General features: G+C 43.7%; 1 protein-coding gene across 1 annotated transcript in view; it reads right to left on the bottom strand.

Moving 5' to 3' along the window:
• Positions 1-17,536, bottom strand: part of LOC112237117 (low-density lipoprotein receptor-related protein 8-like) — a 385,638-nt gene that overhangs the window by 71,465 nt on the left and 296,637 nt on the right. The window contains exons 6-9 of the mRNA XM_042322397.1: positions 13,310-13,432; positions 9,185-9,307; positions 7,276-7,395; positions 3,162-3,287 (exon numbers count right to left, since the gene is read on the bottom strand). Of these exons, the coding sequence (XP_042178331.1) occupies positions 3,162-3,287; positions 7,276-7,395; positions 9,185-9,307; positions 13,310-13,432 (492 nt within the window). The remainder of the gene's footprint in view (positions 1-3,161; positions 3,288-7,275; positions 7,396-9,184; positions 9,308-13,309; positions 13,433-17,536) is intronic.

A 17,536-nucleotide genomic window follows, 5' to 3' on the forward strand; every position in this document is an offset into this window, starting at 1 on the left:
TCTAGTGTCTGTTCTAGTCTCTGTCCTAGTGTCTGTTCTAGACTCTGTTTGACTCTGTCCTAGACTCTGTCCTAGACTCTGTCCTAGTCTCTGTTCTAGTCTCTGTCCTAGTGTCTGTTCTAGACTCTGTTCTAGTCTCTGTCCTAGACTCTGTCCTAGTCTCTGTCCTAGACTCTGTCCTAGACTCTGTCCTAGACTCTGTCCTAGACTCTGTTCTAGACTCTGTTCTAGACTCTGTTCTAGTCTCTGTTCTAGTCTCTGTTCTAGACTATGTTCTAGTGTCTGTTCTAGACTCTGTCCTAGTGTCTGTTCTAGACTCTGTCCTAGTGTCTGTTCTAGACTCTGTCCTAGTGTCTGTTCTAGACTCTGTCTTAGTGTCCTCTGAATCAGGGAGGAGCCTAAAGGGAGAAAAGGGTGCATAGTGAGAGTGAGGGAGAAACAGTAAAAAGGGGGACTGAGGAGAAAAACACAGAGATGCAGACATATAGGCAAGGAGAGGGGAAGAGGAGGACACAGAGGAGGACACAGAGGACACAGAGGAGGAAACAGAGGAGGACACAGAGGAGGACACAGAGAAGGACCAAGAGAAGGACACAGAGGAGGACAAAGAGGAGGACCAAGAGGAGGACACAGATGACACAGAGGAGGACAAAGAGTATAGAGGAAGAAGGAGGACACAGAGGAAGACACAGAGGAGGACACAGAGGAAGACACAGAGGAGGACATGGAGGAGGACACAGAGGAGGACACAAAGATGCAGAGAAAGAGGAGTATAGAGGAAGAGAGAGAGAGATAGAAAAGTAACAGCCATATGGACAGATCAGAGGGGAAGTTCCTGAGTTACTCACCTACCTACCTACCCCTCCCTCCCTCCCTCCCTCCCTCCCTCTATGAGAGATCATCTGATTATCGAAGTAAAACTGCAGACCTCCGTGTTGATGAGAAAAGACTGAGTAAATCTGTACCTGTTGCAGAGAATGCTGCAGTATAATTAGACACAGACAGAAACACACACAGATGCATGTATGCACAAAGGAAAATGGTGAGAGCCAATCAGTTAGTCATTTAACAGTTAGTGAGTCATTTAGTGAGTGATATTGCACCCATGGTAAACACAATAAAACATTTAGTGTAGTGAAATGACTTGTGGGAACCAACTTGCTACATTGTATGGTTATACTTTGGCTTATAGCGATGAACGTAACATGATGCCACCAACCTGGGAGTTGTGCTTTTAATTAGCTTCTACCCCGTTCACATTAACTAGAAAGGCACATGGGAGACTGCTGTCTAAATTATTATGCGCGGCACTGTAGCTACAATTAAAACTACTAAAACTCTTCAGTAAGTATGTCAAATTAGTATTATTCTAACGCTTTCTCCATCCTGCCTCCCAGGGCTTTCTCCATCCTCCCTCCAAGGGCTTTCTGCCTCCAAGGGCTTTCTCCATCCTGCCTCCAAGGGCTTTCTCCATCCTGCCTCCAAGGGCTTTCTCCATCCTGCCTCCAAGGGCTTTCTCCATCCTCCCTCCAAGGGCTTTCTCCATCCTCCCTCCAAGGGCTTTCTCCATCCTGGCTCCAAGGGCTTTCTGCCTCCATCCTGCCTCAAAGGGCTTTCTGCCTCCAAGGGCTTTCTCCATCCTGCCTCAAAGGGCTTTCTCCATCCTGCCTCCAAGGGCTTTCCAAGTTAAGACAATATTCAGACATGGTCAGTGAGCAGTAAAAAGTAGCCCTCTAATCTCTTTCTGATTGGATGAAGGGTAATAATGGTATTGCATTCCCTGAACATCACAAATAAAGCCTTCGGTTTCCAGCTCAGTGTGATCTGCTTAACGACATCATCGCTTCAGCTGTCAGCCCCTGTTGTAGAGCAGGAGAGTGAACCCAACAAATCTACCGCAGTGGAATGTGAGTGTGTTTTTGTTGTCTGTAAATCGGTGTGAGTGTATGAGGTTGTGTGTCTGTTGATGTGTATGCCTGTGAGTGTCTGTGAGTGTCTGTGAGTGTCTGTGAGTGTGTGAGAGTGTGTGTGGAGGTTTATTAAATCCACATCACCTCAGCATCACATAGCAGGCGCCTCTGCATCTCCTCCTTCTTCCCAAGCTTCAGAGTAAATGAACCACTGCAGAAATAGAATGATACGTCTCTGTCTTTCTGTGCTGCAATCAACAATACGGACTGACGCGCCCAACAGAACGCAGTGCTCCATCACTTCACTTCAATAACCAAGGAGCTGTTCTAATAACACAAACACAAGCAAGCACGAACACACACACACACAACCCCACCCCCACACCCCCCCACCCACACACACCCACCCACACACCTACACACACACCCACCCACACACCTACACACCCACCCACCCACACCCACCCCACCCACCCACCCACCCACCCACACACACCTTCCCTTCCTCTCTAATAATAAAGGCCCAGCTTCCTGACAGTGTGCATGCTCTCTCTAACAGTAACAAAGATTCTCCTTCTCAGACGGGAAGTAATCAATGCCGTTTTTCACGCCACTTAGAGCAAAGCCGAGCCACTTCCTCTAAGCCAGTTCCTTTAAGCCAGTTCCTTTAAGCCAGTTCCTTTAAACCAGTTCCTCTAAGCCAGTTTCTTTAAGCCAGTTCCTCTAAGCCAGTTCCTTTAAGCCAGTTCCTCTAAGCCAGTTCCTTTAAGCCAGTTCCTTTAAACCAGTTCCTTTAAGCCAGTTCCTTTAAGCCTCCTCATTATCACGTCAGTTTGCCCTGTAATGATCTAACCTAAGAATGATGATGCTAACCAAAAACACTGTCTTTCTCTACACAGTCAGAGATATGTCCCAGGCCCCCAAGTTAAGACCAGTGACCTTATTTGTATGTATGCCCAGGCTGGAGTGTTTACTGTGGGTCACGGTGAAGGACAATACCTGACTGTGTCCAACAGCACCCTGCCAGACAAGGTGGACATGTTTTTCTTTTCATTACCTCCCTGAGAAGCAGAAGGCAAATATTTGCGTTACAGACCTCAGATGGCTCTGCCGTGCTAGTCCTGCTTACAAACAACCACCGTTCATACCGGACGGCCTGAGAATAGACTGTGGTGTTACTGGGTTGCGGTGTGTGTGTGTGTGTGTGGTTGTTCTGTGGTTGCCAGGGACATAACAGGTTGCCTCTCTTACCCACGGCCTTGCAGGTCTTGGTGCTGGGGTCCATCTCATAGCCCTGATAACATTCACACTTGTAGTCTCCTTTGTAGTTGATGCAGATCTGGCTGCAGGAGTCAGGCTTTTCACACTCATCTATGTCTGGGGAGAGAAGTCACAAATCCATCAATAACACAGGACCCACTCTGTCTCCACACAGACAGGAGAACACGGGGCATTACGTAGAGATATCTCTAAGTACTGTTTGGAAAGAGAGAGTACAAGAAGTGAAGGGAATGTGGAAGAGATTGAGAGTCATTGGTCCTGTTGTAATGGCTGAATGGAATGGGGTTTCCATTAGGATGTGTTCTGTCCGGACATTTGACCGGCAGCATTTTAATGCACCAGACTCATATGCATTGGGTGTGTAACCTGATCAGGGCGTCCACCCACACTGCTCAGGATGACACAAATCACATGTAGATTATGGTAATTCATATTAACATAACATGCAAGTCGAGGATGAAATGATGTGTGGTCCTTCTTACCTAATTCTGATGCACACTTTGAAGATGTTATAATAACTACCCACATGTACTTTTCCTCAGCCAACAAGACAAGTAATGAACAGTAAAAACAGTAGCCTACAGAATGGTAATCTACTATCCCCCATAGCAGAAAAGTTGACCTATTCTATTTCTATTGGTCAGCTTGGCGAGAAAAAAAAGCCAAAAAAGCCAATTCTAAACAGTCTGGGACAGTTTGTGGACGATAGATTCCAAATTCATACAACCAGTAGGCCTAGGATAAATAACACACGTTAAGATGCAACAGATAAGACAGTTTAGCTTAAAATGTTGATAAACTATTATTATATACATTATAAGCGAACAATGAACACAAGGCAGTAGGCAAGAATGTTCCTTCCATAATGCAATAAGCAGGAAAACACTGTTGACAAAAGTGCACTGCACAACCAAGTGGCTTCATGTGACAGAGATTAAAATATCAATTATACATTTTGAAATAAGGGAGATCTAACTACTAACATGGGTTGCTAATATGACTAGGATTGTGCCTTTGGCTACAGGACAACGAAAGAAAGTTTATAGAAAAGAATTGCCTCCACAGATATGGACTGATTTTGGCTGCTTTGAAGCAAGGTAAGACATGCCTCAGGTTTCAAACAATGAAGTATATATTTTCAAAATGCATACTGCTTCTAGCTCATTGCAAATTGGTGTGTGACGTGCTGATGAAGCCTGCTTTCCGTTGCCTTTGCATTTGCTGTTTGAGCAGCTCTCGCGTTGGCGGACAGATTTTCCACTCAAAGGCTCTGCATGCATGTGATAAGATATTACCAATATACTGTACACACGCGCCAATTCAATTCCATTAAATTACGCAAATTAACCTAAAGACCGATAAGCATGACCAGTCAAATATATTTCCATAGACTGGTATTGTCATCAATGAAGAGGCTGTAATATATTTCCATAGACTGGTATTGTCATCAATGAAGAGGCTGTAATATATTTCCATAGACTGGTATTGTCACCAATGGAGAGGCTGTAATATATTTCCATAGACTGGTATTGTCATCAATGAAGAGGCTGTAATGTATTTCCATAGACTGGTATTGTCATCAATGAAGAGGCTAAAATATATTTCCATAGACTGGTATTGTCATCAATGAAGAGGCTGTAATATATTTCCATAGACTGGTATTGTCACCAATGAAGAGGCTGTAATATATTTCCATAGACTGGTATTGTCATCAATGAAGAGGCTGTAATGTATTTCCATAGACTGGTATTGTCATCAATGAAGAGGCTAAAATATATTTCCATAGACTGGTATTGTCATCAATGAAGAGGCTGTAATATATTTCCATAGACTGGTTTTGTCATCAATGAAGAGGCTGTAATATATTTACATAGACTGGTATTGTCACCAATGAAGAGGCTGTAATATATTTACATAGACTGGTATTGTCATCAATGAAGAGGCTGTAATATATTTCCATAGACTGGTATTGTCATCAATGAAGAGGCTGTAATATATTTCCATAGACTGGTTTTGTCATCAATGAAGAGGCTGTAATATATTTCCATAGACTGGTATTGTCATCAATGAAGAGGCTGTAATATATTTCCATAGACTGGTATTGTCATCAATGAAGAGGCTGTAATGTATTTCCATAGACTGGTATTGTCATCAATGAAGAGGCTAAAATATATTTCCATAGACTGGTATTGTCATCAATGAAGAGGCTGTAATATATTTCCATAGACTGGTTTTGTCATCAATGAAGAGGCTGTAATATATTTACATAGACTGGTATTGTCACCAATGAAGAGGCTGTAATATATTTACATAGACTGGTATTGTCATCAATGAAGAGGCTGTAATATATTTCCATAGACTGGTATTGTCATCAATGAAGAGGCTGTAATATATTTCCATAGACTGGTTTTGTCATCAATGAAGAGGCTGTAATATATTTCCATAGACTGGTATTGTCATCAATGAAGAGGCTGTAATATATTTCCATAGACTGGTATTGTCATCAATGAAGAGGCTGTAATATATTTCCATAGACTGGTATTGTCATCAATGAAGAGGCTGTAATATATTTCCATAGACTGGTATTGTCATCAATGAAGAGGCTGTAATATATTTCCATAGACTGGTATTGTCACCAATGAAGAGGCTGTAATATATTTCCATAGACTGGTATTGTCATCAATGAAGAGGCTGTAATATATTTACATAGACTGGTATTGTCATCAATGAAGAGGCTGTAATATATTTCCATAGACTGGTATTGTCACCAATGAAGAGGCTGTAATATATTTCCATAGACTGGTATTGTCATCAATGAAGAGGCTGTAATATATTTCCATAGACTGGTATTGTCATCAATGAAGAGGCTGTAATATATTTCCATAGACTGGTATTGTCATCAATGAAGAGGCTGTAATATATTTCCATAGACTGGTATTGTCACCAATGAAGAGGCTGTAATATATTTCCATAGACTGGTATTGTCACCAATGAAGAGGCTGTAATATATTTCCATAGACTGGTATTGTCACCAATGAAGAGGCTGTAATATATTTCCATAGACTGGTATTGTCATCAATGAAGAGGCTAAAATATATTTCCATAGACTGGTATTGTCACCAATGAAGAGGCTGTAATATATTTCCATAGACTGGTATTGTCACCAATGAAGAGGCTGTAATATATTTCCATAGACTGGTATTGTCACCAATGAAGAGGCTGTAATATATTTTTTCACCATGGGTTTGTTTCTTCTCCTGGACATTTGGCCGGTGCCAATTTTATTCATCAGGCTTTTCAAAAAAAAAATATCGCCTAAAAGCTGGCTATTACTGGCTAACGGAAACCCTGAACGGGAATGAGAGCCATTTTGTTGTGTTGAAGTAAGGTTTTAGATTGGGTCCTGTACCGTCACAGGTCTTGTCTGAGAGGGACAGGTTGTCTGGTCCTGTACCTTCACAGGTCTTGTCTGAGAGGGACAGGTTGTCTGGTCCTGTACCTTCACAGGTCTTGTCTGAGAGGGACAGGTTGTCTGGTCCTGTACCTTCACAGGTCTTATCTGAGAGGGACAGGTTGTCTGGTCCTGTACCTTCACAGGTCTTGTCTGAGAGGGACAGGTTGTCTGGTCCTGTACCTTCACAGGTCTTGTCTGAGAGGGACAGGTTGTCTGGCCTTGTACCTTCACAGATCTTGTCTGAGAGGGGCAGGTTGTATGGTACTCTACCTTCACAGGTCTTGTCTGAGAGGGACAGGTTGTCTGGTACACTACCTTCACAGGTCTTGTCTGAGAGGGACAGGTTGTCTGGTACTCTACCTTCACAGGTCTTGTCTGAGAGGGACAGGTTGTCTGGTACTCTACCTTCACAGGTCTTGTCTGAGAGGCACATGTTGTCTGGTACTCTACCTTCACAGGTCTTGTCTGAGAAGGACAGGTTGTCTGGTACTCTACCTTCACAGGTCTTGTCTGAGAGGGACAGGTTGTCTGGTACTCTACCTTCACAGTTCTTGTATGAGAGGAACAGGTTGTTTGGTACTCTACCTTCACAGGTCTTGTATGAGAGGGACAGGTTGTTTGGTACTCTACCTTCACAGGTCTTCTTGTCCATTAGTTGGTATCCAGAGGGACAGTCACACGCATAGCCAATCCTCCTGTCTCTGCAGATGTGAGAGCAGCCTCCATTTTTGTCTGCGCACTCATTCACACCTAGAGAGAGAGGTAGGGAGAGAGAGTGAGGGAGAGAGAGAGAGAGGGGGGAGAGAGAGATAGAGAGAGGGAGGGGGAGAGAGAGGGATGAAAGGAGGAATAGAGGGAGGGAAGGGAGTTAAACATCAATAAAACAACCAATATATTGGTGTGTGTGTGTACCTGGGGAGACTCTAGGGGAATATGTAGCTATCAGACACCTGGAACCAGTCCAGAATGCACTGGGGCTCAAGAGGGGGCAGCTATTCGTCAGGTCCCCCTGTGTAATCTGATTTCCTCAGAGGAGCAGTTCTTCTTCCCTTGTCCCTCCATCCATCCATCCCTCCTCCTCCACATATCCCTCTCCTTTCTCCCCTTATCCCTCCCTCCATCCATCCCTCCTCCTATCCATATCCCTCTCCTTTCTCCCCTTATCCCTCCCTCCCTCCATGAGAGATCATCTGATTATCGAGGTAAAACTGCACACCTCAGTGTAACCTTCCGGGTAACTGGCCCAATGCTCTAACCACTAGGCTACCTGCCGCCCCATTTCTACCTGCCGCCCCATTTCTACCTGCCGCCCCATTTCTACCTGCAGACCTCAGTGTTGATGAGAAAAGACAGAGTAAATCTGTACCTGTTGCAGAGAATGCTGCAGCATAATTACAGACACAGACAGAAACACACACAGATGCATGTATGCACAAAGGAAAATGGTGAGAGCCAATCAGTTAGTCATTTAACGCTTAGTGAGTCATTTAACGCTTAGTGAGTCATTTAACGGTTAGTGAGTCATTTAACTGTTAGTGAGTCATTTAACTGTTAGTGAGTCATTTAACTGTTAGTGAGTCATTTAACTGTTAGTGAGTCATTTAACGGTTAGTGAGTCATTTAATGGTTAGTGAGTCATTTAATGGTTAGTGAGTCATTTAACGGTTAGTGAGTCATTTAACGGTTAGTGAGTCATTTAACGGTTAGTGAGTCATTTAACTGTTAGTGAGTCATTTAACTGTTAGTGAGTCATTTAACGGTTAGTGAGTCATTTAACGGTTAGTGAGTCATTTAACTGTTAGTGAGTCATTTAACGGTTAGTGAGTCATTTAACTGTTAGTGAGTGATATTGCACCCATGGTAAACACAATAAAACATTTAGTGTTGTGAAATGACTTGTGGGAATCAACATGCTACATGTATGGTAAGATAAATAATGATAATTTATGAAGATGTCCTATCTTCCATATTAACCAACATTACATGTTCACTCACATGGTTTCACTAGTACATAAGACATGTAATATGTCTGTCTATAAGCATAACATGTACGGCAAAGATGTAATGTCTCAGATGTTAATGTCCAGGATACCAAATCCTGCTATTTCATGGTTACAAAAGATAGTGATGGAGCTGATCTGAATGTTGACACACGGTTGACCAATCAGAAACACAGAGCCAGAGGTTCCGGAGCATTCCACTGTGAGGTCCATGACTAAAGAGCTCTAAATTGTAATTCTCTATGGTAGGGAGCTAATCTATATGGTGCCTTATGGGTAGTGTAGTCAGAACACGTTTCCTAGCCATGAACACTCGAGGGAAGAGTTGGACTTTGATGGGAGAGAGAGAGCTGAGAGTTGTCCTGATGTACTCTCCCTTGATGAAATTAAGCTCTGATTACTAGCACAGTGGCCACCTGCATGTTAAGTGGATGCTAATAAGTGTGTGTGTGTGTGTACATTTATTAGTGTACAGTGTGTGTGTATGAGTTTGTTTATGCATGTGTGTGTGTGTGTGTGTGTGTGTGTGTGTAGCTCACCACACTCCTTCATAGGTTCATCTGACCAGTCCTTGCAGTCTTTGACGGCATCACACACCTTGCTGCTGTTGATACACTGTCCATTCTTGCACATGAACTTCCCGGGGCCATCACACTTAGTGACTGGGAAAGAGAGAGGGTAGAAAAATACAATGATCATTACCTTGAAACAAGTGTTTGATTTCCAATGCATGTCACCACTACTCTGATCCCTCTGACCAGATAGCATCAAATAAGCTGGTTCCCAGACACCTCCGTCCAGCGTAATCAGCTGGTGGGCAATAAGTAACACTGATACAACGTTGGGTGTAATGTACTGTAATATATCCTACTACAATACATCCTGATACTACACTGTACTGTAATACATCCTGATACTACACTGTACTGTAATACATCCTGATACTACACTGTACTGTAATACATCCTACTACTACACTGTACTGTAATACATCCTACTACTACACTGTACTGTAATACATCCTGATACTACACTGTACTGTAATACATCCTACTACAATACATCCTACTACTACACTGTGCTGTAATACATCCTGATACTACACTGTACTGTAATACATCCTGATACTACACTGTACTGTAATACATCCTGATACTACACTGTACTGTAATACATCCTACACTGTACTGTAATACATCCTACACTGTACTGTAATACATCCTACTACGACACTGTACAGTAATACATCCTACACTGTACTGTAAAACATCCTGATACTACACTGTACTGTAATACATCCTGATACTACACTGTACTGTAATACATCCTGATACTACACTGTACTGTAATACATCCTACTACTATACTGTACCGTAATACATCCTGATACTTCACTGTACTGAAATACATCCTGAAACTACACTGTTCTGTAATACATCCTACTACTACACTGTACTGTAATACATCCTACTACAATACATCCTGATACTACACTGTACTGTAATACATCCTGATACTACACTGTACTGTAATACATCCTGATACTACACTGTACTGTAATACATCCTGATACTACACTGTAATACATCCTACTACTACACTGTACTGTAATACATCCTGATATTACACTGTACTGTAATACATCCCAATACTACACTGTACTGTAATACATCCTGATACTTCACTGTACTGAAATACATCCTACTACTACACTGTACTGCAATACATCCTACACTGTACTGTAATACATACTACTACTACACTGTACTGTAATACATCCTACACTGTACTGTAATACATACTACTACTACACTGTACTGAAATACATCCTGAAACTACACTGTACTGAAATACATCCTACTACTACACTGTAATACATCCTGATACTACACTGTACTGAAACACATCCTGATAGTACACTGTACTGTAATACACCCTACTACTACACTGTACTGAAATACATCCTGATAAAACACTGTACTGAAATACATCGTGATACTACACTGTACTTAAAAATACATCGTGATACTACACTGTACTGTAATACATCGTACACTGTACTGTAATACATACTACTACTACACTGTACTGTAATACATCCTGATACTACACTGTACAGTAATACATCCTGATACTACACTGTACAGCAATACATCCTGATACTACACTGTACTGTAATACATCCTACTACTACACTGTACTGTAATACATCCTGATACTACACTGTAATACATCCTGATACTACACTGTACTGTAATACATCCTGATACTACACTGTACTGTAATACATCCTGATAGTACACTGTACTGTAATACATCCTACTACGACACTGTACAGTTATACATCCTACACTGTACTGTAAAACATCCTGATACTACACTGTACCGTAATACATCCTGATACTACACTGTACTGTAATACATCCTACTACTACACTGTACCGTAATACATCCTGATACTACACTGTACTGTAATACATCCTACAACTACACTGTACTGTAATACATCCTGAAACTACACTGTTCTGTAATACATCCTACTACTACACTGTACTGTAATACAACCTACTACAATACATCCTGATACTACACTGTACTGTAATACATCCTGATACTACACTGTACTGTAATACATCCTGATACTACACTGTACTGTAATACATCCTGATACTACACTGTACTGTAATACATCCTGATACTACACTGTACTGTAATACATCCTGATACTACACTGTACTGTAATACATCCTGATACTACACTGTAATACATCCTACTACTACACTGTACTGTAATACATCCTGATATTACACTGTACTGTAATACATCCCGATACTACACTGTACTGTAATACATCCTGATACTTCACTGTACTGAAATACATCCTACTACTACACTGTACTGCAATACATCCTACACTGTACTGTAATACATACTACTACTACACTGTACTGTAATACATCCTACACTGTACTGTAATACATACTACTACTACACTGTACTGAAATACATCCTGAAACTACACTGTACTGAAATACATCCTACTACTACACTGTAATACATCCTGATACTACACTGTACTGAAACACATCCTGATAGTACACTGTACTGTAATACACCCTACTACTACACTGTACTGAAATACATCTTGATAAAACACTGTACTGAAATACATTGTGATACTACACTGTACTTAAAAATACATTGTGATACTACACTGTACTGTAATACATTGTACACTGTACTGTAATACATACTACTACTACACTGTACTGTACTACATAATGATACTACACTGTACAGTAATACATCCTGATACTACACTGTACGGCAATACATCCTGATACTACACTGTACAGCAATACATCCTGATACTACACTGTACTGTAATACATCCTGATACTACACTGTACAGTAATACATCCTGATACTACACTGTACAGCAATACATCCTGATACTATACTGTACAGTAATACATCCTGATACTACACTGTACAGTAATACATCCTGATACTACACTGTACTGTAATACATCCTGATACTACACTGTACAGCAATACATCCTGATACTACACTCTACAGTAATACATCCTGATACTACACTGTACAGTAATACATCCTGATACTACACTGTACAGCAATACATCCTGATACTACACTGTACAGCAATACATCCTGATACTACACCCCTCTGTAATGTGAGCCCCTGACTGTCTTCCAGGACTCTACAGCCATGTAACTTTATACACAGTTACTCTCTCTATGTCTGTCTGCATGGCTGGAGTTACAACATTATACTACTGTCTGTCTGCATCCTGGAGTTACAGCACTATACTACTGTCTGTCTGCATGCTGGAGTTACCCCACTGTACTACTGTCAGGCTAGTACACACAAGCAGTGTGTTATGGATTCCAGGTTGATCACGGACCACATCTCACAAATACGGGTCCTAAATAAAGTCCAGTCAGCATTAGTTTGACCTTCAGTTCTCTCTGGCATAGATAGACAAGACAAAGACCGTAGCTGCCAAATATGAACGTGTTACCATAGACACATAGCAATAAAATCTAGAGTTACTGTACCATAGATATACAGAAACAGTTCTGCTTCAACATTATTCTCAGAAATGCCCACAGAGCTGGAGAGGAGAATGTAGTAAGGATATGAAGAAAGAAAGGGACATTTCTCATCTACGGCAGTAGTGTCCCAATGTACCCATAAATGCCTTCTCTTTGTGTGAAAACCCAGTGAGTAAAGCAATATGGTGGAAAAAAACTATTTTGGATTATTGGAACATATGTCAACTATATGGACATAATGCAGTATCCAGGAGATAAAGAACAGGACATAATGCAGTATCCAGGAGATAAAGAACAGGACATAATGCAGTATCCAGGAGATAAAGAACAGGACATAATGCAGTATCCAGGAGATAAAGAACAGGACATAATGCAGTATCCAGGAGATAAAGAACAGGACATAATGCAGTATCCAGGAGATAAAGAACAGGACATAATGCAGTATCCAGGAGATAAAGAACAGGACATAATGCAGTATCCAGGAGATAAAGAACAGGACATAATGCAGTATCCAGGAGATAAAGAACAGGACATAATGCAGTATCCAGGAGATAAAGAACAGCACAGAAGGCAGTGTCTACCCACCGTTGATACAGCCGGCCTCATCACTGAAGTCAGGACAGTCGTGCACCCTGTTGCACTGCTTGGTTCCATGGATACAGGACCCATCACCACACTGGAACTCATCTGGACGGCAGGTCAGCAGAGCTGTGGAGGAGAGAAAACACAGAGAGAGAGAGAGAGAGAGAGAGAGAGTGTGTGTGAGGGAGTTGAAATCAAGAGACCGCAAGAGAGAGCCACAAATGTGATGTTAATTCAACTGCTCCTCATCCAACTTTCTATGTATCTCTCTAGTGATCCAACCCCAACCTGGTATCCTGTCAGAAAGAAAATGACCCCTGTGAAAAGATGTGTGTGTTTTATCTTGGGTTAGGCAAACACAGAGTGCATTCCAATTCAACAGTAATCACCCTCCGTTCCCCCCTTCTCCCCCCTAACTCCCCTCTGCTCCAGAGAAATCCTGTGGAAATGAGAAGCTGGGAGGTGTTTACCATTGAGATCCTATTAAATTACTAGACAGGCTATATGATAAACCCTCAAAGTTCCAGAATAGGAGAAAATGGCAGTCATACGGGGTGGCAGGGTAGCCTAGTGGTTAGAGAGTTGGGCCAGTAACTGAAAGGTTGCTGGATCGAATCCCCGAGCTGACAAGGGAAAAATCTCTAGTTTTGCCCCGGAACAAAGCAGTTAACCCACTGTTCCCTGGTAGGCTGTCATTGTAATTAAGAATTTGTTTTTGACTGGCTTGCCTCGTCAAATGAAGGTTAGATTTTCTAAAATATTTGTTTATATTGGTCAGCGAGAAATCCAAACCAGTCTAATTGGAATGAAGATGTGAATGTGGAAGGACCACCAGAGGGCAGGCTGGGCTCATGGATAGTAGCCCAACAAGGCATGGGAGACAAGGTAACCAGAGGCAATTAAGCACAGCTGACGGTACTAATGACATACTCTCCTTCCCCTATAAGAGAGAGAATGGAACCAGCAGAGAGAGGGGGAAACTATCTCTGGAAGATGGCCACCGTCAGAGAGGAGCTATCCAGGGAGAACCACTAGGACGGTGACAATCCTGTGACTTTTTGTTGTAGTTTAAAGATAAACCTATTGTGTTCCTGTTTCATCTGGAGAAGAAGATGTATGTTTTTTTCCTTAGAAGATTTTCATTGATTATGTTGGAGTGTTTGTGTTGACCAAATGCCCTCAATAGAGAACTGTGTTCAATCAAGAAAACCTACTCCTGACTCGTTTATTCCACCTTCCCGCTTTAGAGTGACGCCCAATTACTTGGTCCGCTCACATTGGTGGAGAATGCGGGTACTAGGTGGACGAGTGACACAAGGATAAGTGAGTAAATCAAGATTCTTCCAGTAGACCCGGAGGAACCATTCAAGAACGATGGATAACGCCCTACTACAACAATTGATCACGGCACAGCACACAACCATAGAACTCCTGCAACAACAGCTGAGTCGACGAGAAGAACCTAGAGTTAAGCCAAGAGCGGCTGCTCACGCCATCTTACCTCGTCTCTCCAAGGAGGATGATATTGAGGCCTTCCTCATGACCTTCGAAAGGACGGCCACCTTGGAAGAGTGGCCGCCCACAGAATGGGCGAGCGCATTAGCCCCTCTTTTGACTGGGGTGGCTCAGGAAGCCTATTTTGACCTGGATTCCTGCGAAGCTGAGAACTATGGGCGACTAAAAACCGAGATCCTGTCCCGGTACCAGCTGACTGCCAGAGATAGGGCTGTAAAGTTCCATCAATGGACCTATACAGCTGATCAACCCGTCCGTGCCCAGATCTTCGCATTAATACGACTGACGAAACAGTGGCTAGAACCTGGAAAGGGAGTAGGACATGTGATAGAGACTCTCGTAGTGGACAAAATATTGAGAGAATTGCCCAGTGACTTAAAAAGGGTTGTGGGGCAAGCCAACCCGTTGTCAGCCGACGACATAGCCCAGGCGGTGGAAACATATCGGTCTACAGGGAGTTGTTAAAAAGTGACAAGGAGGAACGGAAGGAGTCTTCCAATCCCGTACCACGACTCACCCCGGCGCGCCCGCCACCGAAACGTCCAAGCCCCCCGGAGGTGGGAGAAGTCAGCCACCACACAGCAGGGTCGGTGTTATAAATGTCAGTCTCCCAACCATTATGCCCCACAATGTCCTAGCAAGGATGAGCCCATGGTCATGGAGTCATCACTGCCTACCCCCACACATCCCGTTTTGAGGGGGCTGGATCAACACTGTTGGTTAGCAGAGATAGCCCCAGCCTCAGAGATTCCGGTGCGAGTCGAAGGACAAGATGTGGTAGCTATTCTCGACTCGGGAAGTATGGTTACGTTAGTAGAGGAGCGGATGGTGACCTCCGCAACACTGCTACCAGACAAAGTAGCCGTATCCTGTATCCATGGAGACACCCACTATTACCCCACTGTGAATCTGCCTATTCTCACTCCAAAAGGAAGGTGTACAGTCAGGGCAGGGAAAGTGCCCCAGCTGAAGGTGCCATTATTGATCGGGAGAGACTGTCCCCTATATAAGGAGCTTCGGCAGATGACGTTATGCACGGGAAGAAGGGGGACAGGAAAGAAGAGAAAAGCCAAGCCCGAGGTAGTAGTCCTACAAGGAGACGTAGCCGCGTCCTCGTCCTCTGCAGCAGAGGAAGAAATAGCGACCCAACGTTTACGACAGATATTCCAGGAAACCACTGATGAAGACACATGTGAAGGGTTATACACAACGCAGGAAGGAAGGAGCAACCAGGCGCTAAGGGATATATTTGAAGCTCCATCCGAGGAGGGAACCTGGAAGGGATTCTCCTCGGTCACCCCTGATGGGGATGTGGAACATCCTCCACATCCCTCTACCGAGGTCGACCTGCCCCAGGAATTAAAGGGACAGTTCGGCACCTCGCAGCATAGAGACCCAGACCTAAGGGAGGCCATGAGGAAGGTGAAGGTGATCGACGGGAGGAACGTCGACGGATCAGGTGAGCCCCCTCTTCCTTACTATGCAATCAGGCGGGGTCTCTTATACTGGGTCGTACGACGAAGGGAGGAAAACCAGGAATTACTAATGGTGCCTAGGCCATACAGGGATACAGTTCTACAGTTAGCCCATTCCCACGTCCTAGGAGGACACCTGGCACGAGACAAGACTATTGACAGAATCATGCAGAGATTCTATTGGCCCCGGGTCACCCGGGATGTGGCCAGGTATTGTAGGACGTGTGATCAATGTCAACGTACAGCCCCACGGCCACACCTACGTAACCCTTTGATTCCTCTCCCCATCATAGAGACTCCCTTTGAACGCATAGCTATGGACCTCGTAGGACCCCTCCCAAAATCCGCCAGAGGACACGAGTACATCCTAGTGGTTATAGATTACGCTACCAAGTTCCCGGAGGCCATACCCCTGCGTAACATGTCGTCAAAGGGAATTGCCAAGGAGTTATTCCTGATGTTCTCTCGTGTGGGCCTCCCCAAGACTATCTTAACCGATCAAGGAACCCCGTTCATGTCCCGGTTGATGAAGGACTTGTGTCGGTTATATCAGGTTCAACAGATACGTACAAGCATATTCCACCCTCAAACAGACGGGTTGTGTGAACGCTTGAACAAAACGATTAAAAGCATGTTAAGAAGAGTGGTGTCCCGAGACGGGAAAAACTGGGACATGCTTCTCCCACACTTAATGTTTGCCCTGCGAGAAGTACCCCAGGCATCCACTGGATTCTCTCCGTTTGAATTGCTCTATGGTAGACCCTGTCGAGGAATCCTCGACTTAGCCAAGGAGACCTGGGAGACCCAACCATGCCCCTTTCGATCCACAATAGAACACGTTACCCTGATGAGAGACCGCCTGTCAGCAGTGTGGCCCATAGTCAAGGAGCATATGGAGAAGGCCCAAAGGACCCAAGGCCGGGCCTATGATAAGTCCGCGACCCCCCGTGAGTTCACCGTGGGAGAGAAAGTGATGGTGCTTGTGCCCACGGCCGAACATCGCTTGCTGGCGCAGTGGAGGGGGCCCTACGAGGTAATGAAAAGGGTCTCACCGGTCAATTACCTCATCAAGCAACCTGACAGGAGGAAAAAGGTCCAACTCTATCACATAAACCTGCTGAAGACGTACCATGGACGAGAGGAGGAGGTGGCTTTGATGGCCCTGGAGGGCAAAGGAAAAGAGGAGGCTCTACCACAGGTGCGCCGTGGCCAAACTCTCCTACCGGAGCAGTCAAGACAG

The sequence above is a fragment of the Oncorhynchus tshawytscha genome, linkage group LG05 (assembly GCF_018296145.1).
Source record: "Oncorhynchus tshawytscha isolate Ot180627B linkage group LG05, Otsh_v2.0, whole genome shotgun sequence".
In the NCBI taxonomy this organism is placed as follows: domain Eukaryota; kingdom Metazoa; phylum Chordata; class Actinopteri; order Salmoniformes; family Salmonidae; genus Oncorhynchus; species Oncorhynchus tshawytscha.